The sequence below is a fragment of the Xenopus tropicalis genome, chromosome 4 (genome assembly GCF_000004195.4).
Source record: "Xenopus tropicalis strain Nigerian chromosome 4, UCB_Xtro_10.0, whole genome shotgun sequence".
In the NCBI taxonomy this organism is placed as follows: Eukaryota; Metazoa; Chordata; class Amphibia; order Anura; family Pipidae; genus Xenopus; species Xenopus tropicalis.
In genome coordinates, this window is record NC_030680.2 from 3,862,941 (window position 1) to 3,878,912 (window position 15,972).

Sequence of the window (15,972 nt, forward strand, 5' to 3'; positions counted from 1 at the left end):
ATATATAATCTAATTAATGAGTAAAAAAAAATAAAGACTTTGTCCGACAGACCCTGTTTATTTCAAATATTTTAATAAGTTATTCCGTATTATCAGCTCATAGAGATCAACAACCCGTTTAATTCTTCATTATTTTCAGTCAAAATGTCGACAGTATTAGTTCATCTCTACCCTGCCCAAACCCCAACTCCTTGTGATCCAACATTAGTTTTTGACTACGTTACTTCATAACACCTTTACAGATATATAGAAACATTGGGGTAACAGTCACCCTGCTATAGTTCCAGGGGTACCCAGGGCACAAATAAGCACTCACCCCAAATCCCCCCCTAACTGGCCTTCAGGCTGGGCCCCCTTAGCCCATAACAAGGTTACAGATATATAGAAACATTGGGGTAACAGTCACCCCGCTATAGTTCCAGGGGTACCCAGGGCACAAATAAGCACTCACCCCAAATCCCCCCCTAACTGGCCTTCAGGCTGGGCCCCCTTAGCCCATAACAAGGTTACAGATATATAGAAACATTGGGGTAACAGTCACCCCGCTATAGTTCCAGGGGTACCCAGGGCACAAATAAGCACTCACCCCAAATCCCCCCCTAACTGGCCTTCAGGCTGGGCCCCCTTAGCCCATAACAAGGTTTATAATTAATATATATTGTTCTTTGGAGCAATAATTCACGTTGCTATAGGGCATTAGCTGAGGTAACATAAGGCACAGAGAGGGGCATTATTGAAATGCCCCCTTTACATTGGTAGTATTAAATTTCTCCCTATAACCCTGGATCAGACCCAGACTGGCAATCTATGGGCTCTGGCAAATACCAGCTGTAAGATGCCATAGAAAGTCACTATTTATTGGGCTGTTTGGGCCCCTGGGTACTGGGAATGCCAGGGCCTACAGTATTTTTAATGCCAGTCTGGGCCCGGGTACCAGTCAATGAGTAACATCCCCCCCTTGGTTCTGAGAGACAATGTCCGTGTAGAGAAGTTGCCGGAACCCCAACATGTCTTCTACATCTTTGTGCAACAGAATTTCCTCCATGGAGACCCGTTTGGCGCTGCCCGGATTCCCCGCAGACTCGCCGCGCGTCGCCGCACTCAGCATTTCTATAGATAATTTAACAGAATCGGCTAAAGCCGAACACACTGGGAATAACCGGGCGGTCCACAGACTCCGAGCCGCTGAATCCCCGGAAAACAGTTCTTCCGACGCATCAATTCCCCAGATACCCAGGCATTCCGATAGGCTCCTCCCACAGAACCGAAGGGAACCGACATTGGACAAGGAGCCGACGTTGGCCTTTAGATTGTCGTCTATGCCCAATGTGACTGTTGAATACATGAGTTGCCCTCCAAGCCTCAGGCTGAAGGAGCTCACAAAGGATTTGGGGGGGATATGAGACCCAACGTGTATGGAGACCCCACTAATAATACAGTGCTCCCCTATGGAGACGTTGGGACCCAGTCTAGAATATTCCACCACCGAGTGCGGCGAAACCGTGGCTGTCGCATCCAGAACACTCTGAATGACACACACCGTCTCATTGGCCGCTTCATCTTGACCCGGAACAATGCTAAAAACCTTCGACCTCAACCCGAGTTCCGCCTTGAGTTTGGGGTCGGACGTCAAATGGTGCAAATATTCCCGCGTGGTTCCGATGTGGTAGAACTTGGAATTATTCAGCAGGATCACGGTGAAACCGGTGCCGCGGAGCAGATAATAGATTCTCTTTCTGACCTCCGTCAGTTCAGATTCCACTTTGGAAACGTTCTCCACGTTCTCCGTGTAGTCGGCGGTGGCGTCGGGCCCCAGAGCTTGGAGGAAGTCCCCGTAGGCGTCGATTTCACAGGAGAGCCCCCCCGAGTCATGGAAGAACCCCAGTAACAATCCGACGGTATTGTGATCCATGTAGAATAAGCTATCCGTGTAGACGATCTCGGGATCCGGCATGCTGTCTCCTGATTGGAGGATATTTACGGCCCCTGATTGGCGCATCTTCTCCACGGAAGGTTTATGGAGATACGACTTGCATTGTCTGTACTCGAGCTCCTCATACCCAGAAGTAGTAGCCTCCAACACAAACACCCCGTGGGTTGTACCAATAGTCAACGTCGATGGGTGCGCCAGGGCCGTGATGCCCGGCCTATCGAACGTCACCGCTAGATCCCCGCTGGCGTAAAGTTCAAGGTCATCGGCGCAAGTGACCAAGACCCCCGGCTTCATGTTCCTGGGGAAGTCGATGTACATGGCCAGTTTCAGGTCGAGCATTTGGTAGGTCGGCTCCCCGAGGGGCAAAGCGGTGAAAATCTTCCCCAGGGCACTGGCACTGGGCAAGCGCTGACTGTACCCACCTATCAGAGAAGAGAAAGAGTCAGACAGAAGCCATTGGTCCTTTCAGTGGGAATAAACCAAGACTGGAGGGGCGACCTAGAACTTTCCCCAATGAATCTCGTGGCAAAGATATTCCTGAGAAATATGGAAATGGCACGTACCGGCGTGAATGAGCATAACTGTAAATCTCTCCAGCTCTGCCGCGTAGATCTGCCGTAGGCGCTGAACTGCATGAAGGGTAGATCCCCCGTTACCTGAAAAAAGAAGGAATATATGAAGCCTCATACATTTATATGGGCACAGAACCCCTCAGTGACTGCTAATATCCTTATCATTTACAGTAGGGGGTACATTATCCCTTATAATACATGAGTGATACTCAGAGTTCCCTGTATAACTCAGCCTGCAGCCTTGTGCCTTTATATGGGCACAGAACCCCTCAGTGACTGCTAATATCCTTATCATTTACAGTAGGGGGTACATTATCCCTTATAATACATGAGTGATACTCAGAGTTCCCTGTATAACTCAGCCTGCAGCCTTGTGCCTTTATATGGGGGGCACAGAACCCCTCAGTGACTGCTAATATCCTTATCATTTACAGTAGGGGGTACATTATCCCTTATAATACATGAGTGATACTCAGAGTTCCCTGTATAACTCAGCCTGCAGCCTTGTGCCTTTATATGGGGGGCACAGAACCCCTCAGTGACTGCTAATATCCTTATCATTTATAGTAGGGGGTACATTATCCCTTATAATACATGAGTGATACTCAGAGTTCCCTGTATAACTCAGCCTGCAGCCTTGTGCCTTTATATGGGGGGCACAGAGCCCCTCAGTGACTGCTAATATCCTTATCATTTACAGTAGGGGGTACATTATCCCTTATAATACATGAGTGATACTCAGAGTTCCCTGTATAACTCAGCCTGCAGCCTTGTGCCTTTATATGGGGGGCACAGAACCCCTCAGTGACTGCTAATATCCTTATCATTTACAGTAGGGGGTACATTATCCCTTATAATACATGAGTGATACTCAGAGTTCCCTGTATAACTCAGCCTGCAGCCTTGTGCCTTTATATGGGGGGCACAGAACCCCTCAGTGACTGCTAATATCCTTATCATTTACAGTAGGGGGTACATTATCCCTTATAATACATGAGTGATACTCAGAGTTCCCTGTATAACTCAGCCTGCAGCCTTGTGCCTTTATATGGGGGGCACAGAACCCCTCAGTGACTGCTAATATCCTTATCATTTACAGTAGGGGGTACATTATCCCTTATAATACATGAGTGATACTCAGAGTTCCCTGTATAACTCACCTATTTTTGGTCCCGCCGGATCGGAGAAGACGTGATAGCGAACGCCGAGGGGAAGCTCTTTCCTCGCCAGTTTATCCCCAATCTGCTGTTGGTAGGCCGACTCTTGCTGCCGGTCAGCGGCCGTGATGACCACCACATCCCAGAATTCCCCAGGCCGCGCCTCCTTCCCTGGACACAGACAAATAAAACCAGTCAGATCTAGAAATCCTTCAGCACTACAACTCCCAGCATCCCACAGAAACAGCTGGAAGGGGCCCTCTGGTGTTAAAGATTCAGGGCAATAAAACCAACAAGCGCCGGGTGCGGGAGCTGCCAGACTGGTCCGACCACGGGTCACACTGAGCTGAGCCGACTTTTTATTTTAAAGGGTAACTAAGCCCAAATCTGAGTACAGCAGCAACGTCTCTGAAACTACAACTCCCACAATCCTCTGCCAGCTCAGCGGGGAATAGTATTTCTGTGACAGGTGTTAAAGATCACCTGACCCAGGGTTACTAACAATGCAAGCAGCTAAAGCATTCTGGGAGTTGTAGTTCATAACAGGGGCAAAGGCAAAAGTTTAAACCCCGCCTCCCTGAACAGAAGTAGAATTGTTAGCTCTTCTCCTGAAGTCTGAAACATGTTGTTACAATGAAGCCATAGGGTTAATATATAAACAGCAGGCTTGGGCCCCAATGGCTCTGCTATGTACAAATGAGGGGGGCAGTTTCTCTCTTATTACCCATTTGCCCCCAGGTACCTCTGAGACTGCCATACTGCTGCAGCCTGCGCTGGGTTTCCCTCTCAAGCCGGACCCCCTGGCATTCCCACATCCTGATTCGCTGCCTGCCACCTCCGAGCCTCTACTATACAACTGTGCTGACATCACTTGGTCATGTGACCAGGCTCTAACTGGGAGGGGCTGGCAGCATTAAAGGGGAAGTGAAGGCTTAAGAATCACAGCAGTATAAGTTAGAATGCATGTATTCAGCCTGGGATTTGGTCCCGGATGTAAATGTCCTTTTTAAAGGCGATATACACTTTTTAACGCAGTTCCATTTCATTAACCCTAAGGTTGCTGACTTTCGGTTGTGCTAAAAGCCTGTAATTATCATTCTGAAAATGTCGGAAAACCCTGAGTGGGTTTATATCAATTCCCCTATTTTTTAGCCTTAACCTCAATGAGACAAATACAGGAATAAGGAGACCCCTCGCCCAATGCCCCGGTACTTTCTATACTGTCGGTGGGGGGGTTACAGCGGCCTTTACAGTAGGAGATCAGGGGGCAGTCCCTGTAGCCCTTCCTGGGCTCAGAGTCTAGTTATGCAGGTAGTGGAGTAACTATAGGGGGGGGGCAGATAGAGAGAGGGGTGCCAGTAAGGATCTGCCCCCCGAGCCCCATTGCTGAACATGTTCCCCCTGTCTCATCTCTGTGGGGCAACTTCCTGTCTCATCTCTGTGGGGCAACTTCCTGTCTCATCTCTGTGGGGCAACTTCCTGTCTCATCTCTTTGGGGCAACATCCCATCTCATCTCTGTGGGGCAACTTCCTCTGGGGCAACTTCCCATCTCATCTCTGTGGGGGAACTTCCCGTCTCATCTCTGTGGGGAAACTTCCTGTGGGGCAACTTCCCATCTAACCTCTGTGGGGCAACTTCCCGTCTCATCTCTGTGGGGAAACTTCCTGTGGGGCAACTTTCTGTCTCATTTCTGTGGAACAACTTCCCGTCTCATTCCTGTGGGGCAACTTCCTGTCTCATCTCTGTGGGGCAACTTTCCATCTCATCTCTGTGGGGCAACTTTCCATCTCATCTCTGTGGGGCAAGTTCTTCTGGGGCAACTTCCCGTCTCATCTCTGTGGGGCAACTTCCTGTCTCATCTCTGTGGGGCAACTTTCCATCTCATCTCTGTGGGGCAAGTTCTTCTGGGGCAACTTCCCGTCTCATCCCTGTGGGGCAACTTCCCATCTCATCTCTGTGGGGCAACTTCCCATCTCATCTCTGTGGGGCAACTTCCCATCTCATCTCTGTGGGGGAACGTCCCATCTAACCTCTGTGGGGCAACTTCCTGTCTCATCTCTGTGGGGAAACTTCCTGTGGGGCAACTTTCTGTCTCATTTCTGTGGAACAACTTCCCGTCTCATTCCTGTGGGGCAACTTCCTGTCTCATCTCTGTGGGGCAACTTTCCATCTCATCTCTGTGGGGCAACTTTCCATCTCATCTCTGTGGGGCAAGTTCTTCTGGGGCAACTTCCCGTCTCATCTCTGTGGGGCAACTTCCTGTCTCATCTCTGTGGGGCAACTTTCCATCTCATCTCTGTGGGGCAAGTTCTTCTGGGGCAACTTCCCGTCTCATCCCTGTGGGGCAACTTCCCATCTCATCTCTGTGGGGCAACTTCCCATCTCATCTCTGTGGGGCAACTTCCCATCTCATCTCTGTGGGGGAACGTCCCATCTAACCTCTGTGGGGCAACTTCCTGTCTCATCTCTGTGGGGAAACTTCCTGTGGGGCAACTTCCTGTCTCATTTCTGTGGGACAACTTCCCATCTCATCTCTGTGGGGCAACTTCCCGTCTCATCTCTGTGGGGAAACTTCCTGTGGGGCAACTTCCCGTCTCATCCCTATGGGGCAACTTCCTGTCTCATCTCTGTGGGGCAACTTTCCATCTCATCTCTGTGGGGCAAGTTCCTCTGGGGCAACTTCCCGTCTCATCTCTGTGGGGCAACTTCCCATCTCATCTCTGTGGGGCAATTTCCTGTCTCATCTCTTTGGGGCAACTTCCCGTCTCATCTCTGTGGGGCAACTTCCCATCTCATCTCTGTGGGGCAATTTCCTGTCTCATCTCTGTGGGGCAACTTCCCATCTCATCTCTGTGGGGCAATTTCCTGTCTCATCTCTTTGGGGCAACTTCCCATCTCATCTCTGTGGGGCAATTTCCTGTCTCATCTCTTTGGGGCAACTTCCTGTCTCATCTCTGTGGGGCAATTTCCTGTCTCATCTCTGTGGGGCAATTTCCTGTCTCATATCTTTGGGGCAACTTCCCGTCTCATCTCTGTGGGGCAATTTCCTGAAACTGTATGCAATAGAGGAGAGATTCCTGCAGCCAATGAGAAGGAAGCTTCTAGCAGCCTGAGTTTAGGGGGAAGTTCCTGAGGGCAAATGAGAGGAGAACCCCTGGGCTCAGGTCTGTATTTGCTTTTCCCCTGCCTTAATGAATATGTTTGGCTGAGGGGGGTTTTTAGGGGGCAGTAGAGCAGTAGTGGGGGTACACATGGGGGGATACACATGGGGGGTACACATGGGGGGTACACATGGGGGGTACACATGGGGGGGTACACATGGGGGATACACATGGGGGGTACACATGGGGGGATACACATGGGGGGTACACATGGGGGGGTACACATGGGGGATACACATGGGGGGTACACATGGGGGATACACATGGGGGGTACACATGGGGGGGTACACATGGGGGGATAGAGGGGCAGGGTGTATAAACAGTATAAAGCAATATGGTGCCAGGAGTTATGGGCAAATCCTGTATTCTGTGTGGTGTAGTGGGTGCAGGGAGGGGGCAGTTATTGACTGGGAGAAGTCAGATACCCACAGACCAATAACCCATTTACTCAGTGGTTCTACTAGAAAGTACTGGGCTTGGGTTCTAGTAAATCTCTGGGACGCACCGAATCCGGAATTTGGTTTGGGATTCGGCCTTTTTTCAGGCCGGTTGAATATCATGTGACTTGAAGTTGAAAAACTTTCACCAAGCCTGAATCCTGAATCCTCACTCACCCCCAGGAACAGGGGGCCCCAGAGAATGGCCCTGCACATATTGGCTTAATCTCTCCCATGGGTCCAAATTGGGAAAACCAGGCAGGCAGTTTTGGTGCTACCGAAAAGAGGGTGGGTCTGGGTCCAAACTAGACAGGTGGCACCGCTTACAGCAACAGCCGCTATTCCAGCAAATTGTTATTGATGTCCCGGAAGGTTTGGCAGCAAAACAGAACTGGATAAGTATCATCAATTCAGCAGGAACAGCCCCCTAAGTTTGCTCATAGCCTGTACAGAGAGATACCATAAAACTATGGCACATAGGGATTCCCCTATACTAAGCACAATTCAGCAGGAACAGCCCCCTAAGTTTGCTCATAGCCTGTACAGAGAGATACCATAAAACTATGGCACATAGGGATTCCCCTGTACTAAGCACAATTCAGCAGGAACAGCCCCCTAAGTTTGCCCATAGCCTGTACAGAGAGATACCATAAAACTATGGCACATAGGGATTCCCCTGTACTAAGCACAATTCAGCAGGAACAGCCCCCTAAGTTTGCTCATAGCCTGTACAGAGAGACACCATAAAACTATGGCACATAGGGATTCCCCTGTACTAAGCACAATTCAGCAGGAACAGCCCCCTAAGTTTGCTCATAGCCTGTACAGAGAGATACCATAAAACTATGGCACATAGGGATTCCCCTGTACTAAGCACAATTCAGCAGGAACAGCCCCCTAAGTTTGCTCATAGCCTGTATAGAGAGATACCATAAAACTATGGCACATAGGGATTCCCCTGTACTAAGCACAATTCAGCAGGAACATGTTAGTGTTAAGTTTGAAATCAAACAAGTCCCAGGCATCATTTATACAATTTCTTTTTTTTTTTTTTGAGACCTTACTTTCCATTTAATAGTGACTATCTAACAGCATGACATGAATCAAAAGAGCAGTAATTAGACATGATATTATGGAGTTACAAATCCTGATACACAATCTTGCCCCAATGCGACTTGCGACATTTCACAAGCGATGGTGAAGATTTTTTCAATGTTCGGTTTATTTCAGTCAGAATGTTTACTTCCCCTTTAAATGGATAATATGGTATAGGGCCCATGTAGGCAGTGGGAAAGGCGGGTTATACAGAAAGAATAAAGGAAACGTAGGGAAGATCTCAGGAGAAGTAACGGCCCATTACATACATTAATCAGCCCTGGGCCTTGATAGCCGGGGGGGCCAGTGGCCCATTCTGAGTTCTGAAAGTCACTGTCAGTGGAATTTATATCACGGTTGCCCTTTAATCGCCAGAGTTTGCCAACGTCGCCCCAATGTAATTGCGTGGGATTTAGCAGATGTCGAACTCCCTGGGCTTCTGGCTAAGGGTATGGCGCCTCCTACGCTTGGGCTGCAGGTAGTCCGGCCCGTAGGGTGGCCAGTGAAAGCCTTTCAGGCTCAGGTGGCAGCTCTCACTGCCGATCTCCTCCGTGTCGGAATCTTCCTCCTGTGGGAAAGGGAAGACCTTCTCGGGGTAGGCCTCCTTCAGCATGTTCTCAAAGTACATCTCCAGGTTCCGTCCGGCTTCGGCCACTTCAGAGTCTTCCTATAGGAGGGAAAGGGAGAAATGTAACGCCGAACTACACAGCTCAACCAACACAGACACAGCATGTCACTTAAAGGAACAGTAACACCAAATTAATGAAAATGTATCAATATATAATGTATTGTTGCCCTGCACTGGTAACTGAAACCCTACTATAGTTTGTATAAATACCCCGCTGTGTAACCTGGGTTTTTCTCCTTTTATGGCTGCCCCCGAGACTAAGAAACAAACACACAACTTTTACCAACGCAGGGCAAAAAACTTTGATAGATTTTCTTATTTTTTTGGTGTTACTGTTACTTTAAGACAAGGGAAATTCTAATGCAAGGGCAACTAAAGCCATAAGATGATACAAACAGCTCATACTGTCAATATTATTGCAGAGGCTAGAAATTATGTGCAATGGAAACTTCACACCATAGAGGAGTCTCTTGCCCTCTCTGGCTAGCTGTCTCCTTAGTTCCTCAGTCCCTGAATTATCACTGGGGAGTCTCTTGCCCTCCCTGAATTATCATCGGGGAGTCTCTTGCCCTCCCTGAATTATCATCAGGGAGTCTCTTGCCCTCACTGGCTAGCTGTCTCCTTAGTGCATCAGTCCCTGAATTATCATCGGGGAGTCTCTTGCCCTCCCTGAATTATCATCGGGGAGTCTCTTGCCCTCCCTGAATTATCATCAGGGAGTCTCTTGCCCTCTCTGGCTAGCTGTCTCCTTAGTGCATCAGTCCCTGAATTATCATCAGGGAGTCTCTTGCCCTCTCTGGCTAGCTGTCTCCTTAGTTCCTCAGTCCCTGAATTATCACTGGGGAGTCTCTTGCCCTCCCTGAATTATCATCGGGGAGTCTCTTGCCCTCCCTGAATTATCATCAGGGAGTCTCTTGCCCTCTCCGGCTAGCTGTCTCCTTAGTGCATCAGTCCCTGAATTATCATCAGGGAGTCTCTTGCCCTCTCTGGCTAGCTGTCTCCTTAGTTCCTCAGTCCCAGAATTATCACTGGGGAGTCTCTTGCCCTCCCTGAATTATCATCAGGCAGTCTCTTGCCCTCTCTGGCTAGCTGTCTCCTTAGTGCATCAGTCCCTGAATTATCATCAGGGAGTCTCTGACCGTCTGACTAACTGTCTCTTTAGTACATCAGCCATTGCATTTTCATCAGGGGCTCTCTCTGTCTCTGGCTAACTGTCTCCTCAGTGCACCAGTACTTTCCTGACCATCGGGGAGTCTCAATCTATCTGGTTAGCAGTCTCTCTAGTGAACCAGTCCTTGCATTATCCTTGATGGGCATCTCGTCCTCTCTGGCTGTCTGTCTCCCCAGTGCACCAGTCCTTATTATCATCATAAGGGGGCCTTATATCGCCCCCCATAGGTGGGCATATCGGGTGATGATCCGCTCGCTTGGCGATGGATATGTATAGGGCAGAACATGCTTTAATGCCCCGGCCTCCCTCCCTGCATGCATTATAGGTCAGTACATCTGGGCAACAAATCTATTCAGAATTCCTAATAATTATATTTACAGATTAAAGGGGAAGTTTCTTGCCCTTTGCACTGACTGAATGCAACTGAATTCACTTTCCTGTATGCAGCATTTGCCAGTGCTGGATATATATATATACTGTAAATATATATATATATATATATATAATAGGTATAAGGTAGGTGGGACGTGGGTTCTCAGCTTATACAACATGCAGACACACACGCACTTACTGGATGCCAATATCAGGTTGGTACCATAAGGAATAAATGCAATAACAAATAAATAGCCAAAAATACCATACAATCAAGTACCAAGCTCTTAGCTATAATGGCCCATTGTCGGGGCAATTACCATTCAGGCCAATGGAGGGGCAGTAGCAATTAAAGAGCACAAGTGTTATCATTGGATGAATGGCGAGCAATGCAGTGGATACAGGAGCACTAAACTGCGGAGGAAGAGGGGTTAATAGCAGAAACATGGAGGATGCATTAGTTGCTGGTGAGGCCTCACCTTGAATATTGCCTTCTGTTCTGCGGGCCCTATCTATAGAAAGATATTAACAAAACAGAGACGGTTCAGAGGTTGGCAGCTAAACGGTTAATGGTTTCAACGACAAAGAATATCAAGCAAGGGGGCAGCAATAGTGAATGGGGCCACCCCCCGGCAGCACAGGAGGGTTAGGGGCCCTTAATATTACATAAATGAGGCCTGTATAACCAGCAGCCTACCAACCATTGGCGAACTACAACTCCCAGCATCCCCCCCCCAAAAAAAGAAACTATACTAATGAGATGCTGAGAGTTGCATTTCATCAACAGCAGGAGGGTTGCTTTCCTAATGTATATAATGAAAATATCTAATAATTGTTACACAATATATGGCCTTTGTACTTTTATAAACAACCCCCCCCCCCAAGGGCTCCTCTGTTTCTACAGGCCCCTCAAGAAAAGTCTACAGAAGGGACATTAGAGGGGACATTTAGGTTGGGAATATTTACCTCTTACCCCCCCAGTGCCCCCCATCCCTCAGGAAAATACTGGTTACCAATTCATCAGCTTTAAAGAGTGAGGGATGAACCTCAAACTCCCACAGTCAAGTTCTGGGCTGGAGGTGCCTGAACCACATCGGCCTCATCCCCCTCGAGCTCTGTAATCTCTGCAGCCTCTTTATTTCCCTATAACATTAGGCATATGGGGTTGGCTGGGTACCCCCCGGTCTGGCCAATGTCCCCAATAAGGGACTGTAACAGGGAACTGTAGGGACAGAAACATTAACTTATTTCAACTTCTCGACATTTCCCCTTTGGCCTTACTGTACCCCATCCTTCCTTCCCCATTTGTCTCTCTACTCCCCGAACCCCCTTTCCCTTCCCCTCTCTCCTTCTGTCTCTCATCCCCTCTCCTTTCCTTTTCTATCCCCCCCCCAACTGTTTGGCCTTACTCCCCCCCATCCTCCCTCTTCTCCCCCCTTCTATATTTCCCCTCTCCCCCCATTTGTCTCTCTACTCCCCGAACCCCCTTTCCCTTCCCCTCTCTCCTTCTGTCTCTCATCCCCTCTCCTTTCCTTTTCTATTCCCCCCCCAACTGTTTGGCCTTACTCCCCCCCATCCTCCCTCTTCTCCTCCCTTCTATATTTCCCCTCTCCCCCCATTTGTCTCTCTACTCCCCGAACCCCCTTTCCCTTCCCCTCTCTCCTTCTGTCTCTCATCCCCTCTCCTTTCCTTTTCTATTCCCCCCCCCCCAACTGTTTGACCTTACTCCCCCCATCCTCCCTCTTCTCCCCCCTTCTATATTTCCCCTCTCCCCCCATTTGTCTCTCTACTCCCCGAACCCCCTTTCCCTTCCCCTCTCTCCTTCTGTCTCTCATCCCCTCTCCTTTCCTTTTCTATTCCCCCCCCCCAACTGTTTGGCCTTACTCCCCCCCATCCTCCCTCTTCTCCTCCCTTCTATATTTCCCCTCTCCCCCCATTTGTCTCTCTACTCCCATAACCCCCATACCAATAGGACCTCATTATTCCTGGGGGGGGTCTAACAAGAAGTTTTAAGAACTTGCAAGGCCCCATGAAGTCCTAGTTCTACAGGGCCTTAGACTGATAATTTGAATGGTAATGACGCTTAGGAGGAACCCGCCCTATGGGGGTGGGCATAGCGCACTGTATGAACATATCCTCATGTGATTGGATATGAGCACACTGTGCTGTAATTGCTGCTGTCTATGCTGTGATTGGACCATGGCATCCCACACTGTGATTGGACAGGAGATCTGATATTCATACATGGGCCTAGAATAAAGCTGAAGAAACCCCGGTTACCAGAGTATCCCAGTACCTGCTTGGCCAGTGGAGCCCTGACTGGAAGGGAAATGGCGGCTGATTTGCTGCAGTTTGGGGGGGATAAAGCCGATGATATGAGGGACCCCCTGTTCATAACTTGGTTTGGGTTCCTGCAGAACTACATGGGTTTAACATGTCTATGAGGCTGGTTACTAGTAGTAACCGGATATCAGATGGACCTTTAATCTGTAGGGTTTCAGTACAAAATGTTAAACAGCTCAACATCTACATGATACTCAATATTAGGTGAATTTCCCCTTTAATCTATACCCCACCCCCCGCTATGTCTTGTACAGGAGGGAAAGGGGCAGTGGGGGCTCATTGCTACACAACTCACATAATTAAACTTTGCGCAGTTCCAGAACATGAGGCGAATATCGTACACCAGTTCCTCCGGCGCCGAGTAATGCGGGATATTGCGTCTCTGGAGCTTCTTCCGTATAATGGAGAGGTCCATCGGGCGCTTTATGATCTGGTAGTAGTGCCGCGCCTGGAACACAATCACATTCACTTACCCACTCTGCCCAAAGTGCAAAAACCCATAGCAACTAATCAGCAATCGGCTTCCATCAGCCTAGTGCAGGTAGCATAATGAAAGCAAGCGCCTGATTGGCTGCTGTGAATGTTATTGGTTGCTTCTTGTCTGACACTGGGCTCCATTGGTTTCTCTGGACATGATTTTTGTTTTCTCCCTCTGGGTCAGATTGGTTTAATTTTATATATACCTGTATATATATATATATATATATATATATATATATATATATATTATTACCCAATTTGTGTCTGTTCCCATTGGTTGCTTTGGACATGCTTAGTTATGTTTGGGTCAGACTGTTAGAGTTAAACTAACCATTGTCCCCGCCTCCAGGACTCAGTTAGTAGTTTAGTGCCTGACAGCATTCCTATTGGCTGCTGAGGATATCGAACAGTCACAAAAAATTACATTCATGGAAAACTAAGATTCACTTACCAAGGGGCTGACGGGTTCCTGGAATGGGAGGCTCAGACTGTTACAGCACAGCGACAGCACCAGCGTCTCACACTTCTGCAACCAATCATGTAATCAGTTCAGTATATATATATAACATTCACTTATAATTCAGCAGGAACAGCCCCCTAAGTTTGCCCATAGCCTGTACAGAGAGATACCATAAAACTATGGCACATAGGGATTCCCCTGTACTAAGCACAATTCAGCAGGAACAGCCCCCTAAGTTTGCCCATAGCCTGTACAGAGAGATACCATAAAACTATGGCACATAGGGATTCCCCTGTACTAAGCACAATTCAGCAGGAACAGCCCCCTAAGTTTGCCCATAGCCTGTACAGAGAGATACCATAAAACTATGGCACATAGGGATTCCCCTGTACTAAGCACAATTCAGCAGGAACAGCCCCCTAAGTTTGCCCATAGCCTGTACAGAGTGATCCCATAAAACTATGGCACATAGGGATTCCCCTGTACTAAGCACAATTCAGCAGGAACAGCCCCCTAAGTTTGCCCATAACCTGTACAGAGAGATACCATAAAACTATGGCACATAGGGATTCCCCTGTACTAAGCACAATTCAGCAGGAACAGCCCCCTAAGTTTGCTCATAGCCTGTACAGAGAGATACCATAAAACTATGGCACATAGGGATTCCCCTGTACTAAGCACAATTCAGCAGGAACAGCCCCCTAAGTTTGCTCATAGCCTGTACAGAGAGATACCATAAAACTATGACACATAGGGATTCCCCTGTACTAAGCACAATTCAGCAGGAACAGCCCCCTAAGTTTGCTCATAGCCTGTACAGAGAGATACCATAAAACTATGGCACTTAGGGATTCCCCTGTACTAAGCACAATTCAGCAGGAACAGCCCCCTAAGTTTGCTCATAGCCTGTACAGAGAGATACCATAAAACTATGGCACATAGGGATTCCCCTGTACTAAGCACAATTCAGCAGGAACAGCCCCCTAAGTTTGCTCATAGCCTGTACAGAGAGATACCATAAAAGGAAAAGGTGCAGCTTCTTTCAAGCAAAATTGTTGTCCATAGCCAAGAATTATAGTGGATGAGAAAACAGAGCGGTACAATTATAAGAAATTAATTTAGCATTGGTAATTAATTGAGTTAATAATAATGGCACAATATTTTGTTTACTTTTCCTTTAGTTAAATAAGCCCATTTGCTCTTGAATGTTAATTCAATTTCACCTACAAACAATATTCTTTTTACGTGTGAGTGAGCGCAGAAGTGTTTCTATTGAGTCGCAGTAACACAATATCCGCGTATTTACGATTTTTGGACAGTTTCGCACATACGTGCCCGGTGCCCAATCAAACCCCGGCAGCATGATCACTGTTATTGTGCATTAAATAACTGAAATACTGACACTGGATTGTTTGCTTGGGAGCGAGGAACGTGAGTTGGCAGGGATCAAGCAGGAACGTGCCCGGAGATTAGCTCATTACAGGGACAACACCATGCTAGATATACTGGCCCAGTACAGACCTACCCAGGCTTTGGGCACATACACAGGGGCACTTTATATACCCTGGGGGGCTGGAGGAGAGTCAGACCGACAGATGGGAAAGTTATAGACAATTACATTTGTACATAACTAGAAACCGAATGAGAATGAGGAATGAATGGATATTGGGGAGTTGTATCAGGAGTCAGAACCAGCAGTGCAGGGAAGGGAAAGGGACAGGCACAGTGACAGTTACACATAACTATAAACCCAGTGAGAATGAGGAATGAATGGGTATTGGGGAGTTGTATCAGGAGTCAGAACCAGCAGTGCAGGGAAGGGAAAGGGACAGACACAGTGACAGTTACACATAACTATAAACCCAGTGAGAATGAGGAATGAATGGGTATTGGGGAGTTGTATCAGGAGTCAGAACCAGCAGTGCAGGGAAGGGAAAGGGACAGACACAGTGACAGTTACACATAACTATAAACCCACTGAGAATGAGGAATGAATGGGTATTGGGGAGTTGTATCAGGAGTCAGAACCAGCAGTGCAGGGAAGGGAAAGGGACAGACACAGTGACAGTTACACATAACTATAAACCCAGTGAGAATGAGGAATGAATGGATATTGGGGAGTTGTATCAGGAGTCAGAACCAGCAGTGCAGGGAAGGGAAAG

At 48.0% G+C, this 15,972-nt stretch overlaps 2 protein-coding genes across 4 annotated transcripts in view; both read right to left on the reverse strand.

The window, feature by feature from the left end:
• Positions 1-937: 937 nt before the first annotated feature.
• fpgt (fucose-1-phosphate guanylyltransferase) lies at positions 938-4,483 on the reverse strand. Its single transcript, NM_001204822.1, is given in 4 exon segments — positions 938-2,355; positions 2,497-2,589; positions 3,666-3,833; positions 4,405-4,483. Coding segments are annotated over 4 exon segments (1,752 nt in total). The 5' UTR covers positions 4,478-4,483.
• A 3,834-nt stretch (positions 4,484-8,317) lies between these two features.
• The window catches only part of trim66 (tripartite motif containing 66), a 29,124-nt gene continuing 21,469 nt past the window's right edge, over positions 8,318-15,972 (reverse strand). The window contains exons 17-20 of one of the 3 annotated variants that reach the window (XM_004913328.4): positions 13,802-13,876; positions 13,166-13,318; positions 11,007-11,039; positions 8,318-9,023 (exon numbers count right to left, since the gene is read on the reverse strand). In XM_004913328.4, coding sequence (XP_004913385.2) covers positions 8,769-9,023; positions 11,007-11,039; positions 13,166-13,318; positions 13,802-13,876 — 516 coding nt within the window. In that variant the 3' untranslated portion in view covers positions 8,318-8,768. The remainder of the gene's footprint in view (positions 9,024-11,006; positions 11,040-13,165; positions 13,319-13,801; positions 13,877-15,972) is intronic. The other 2 variants (XM_004913327.4, XM_002942863.5) reach the window with 2 other exon arrangements.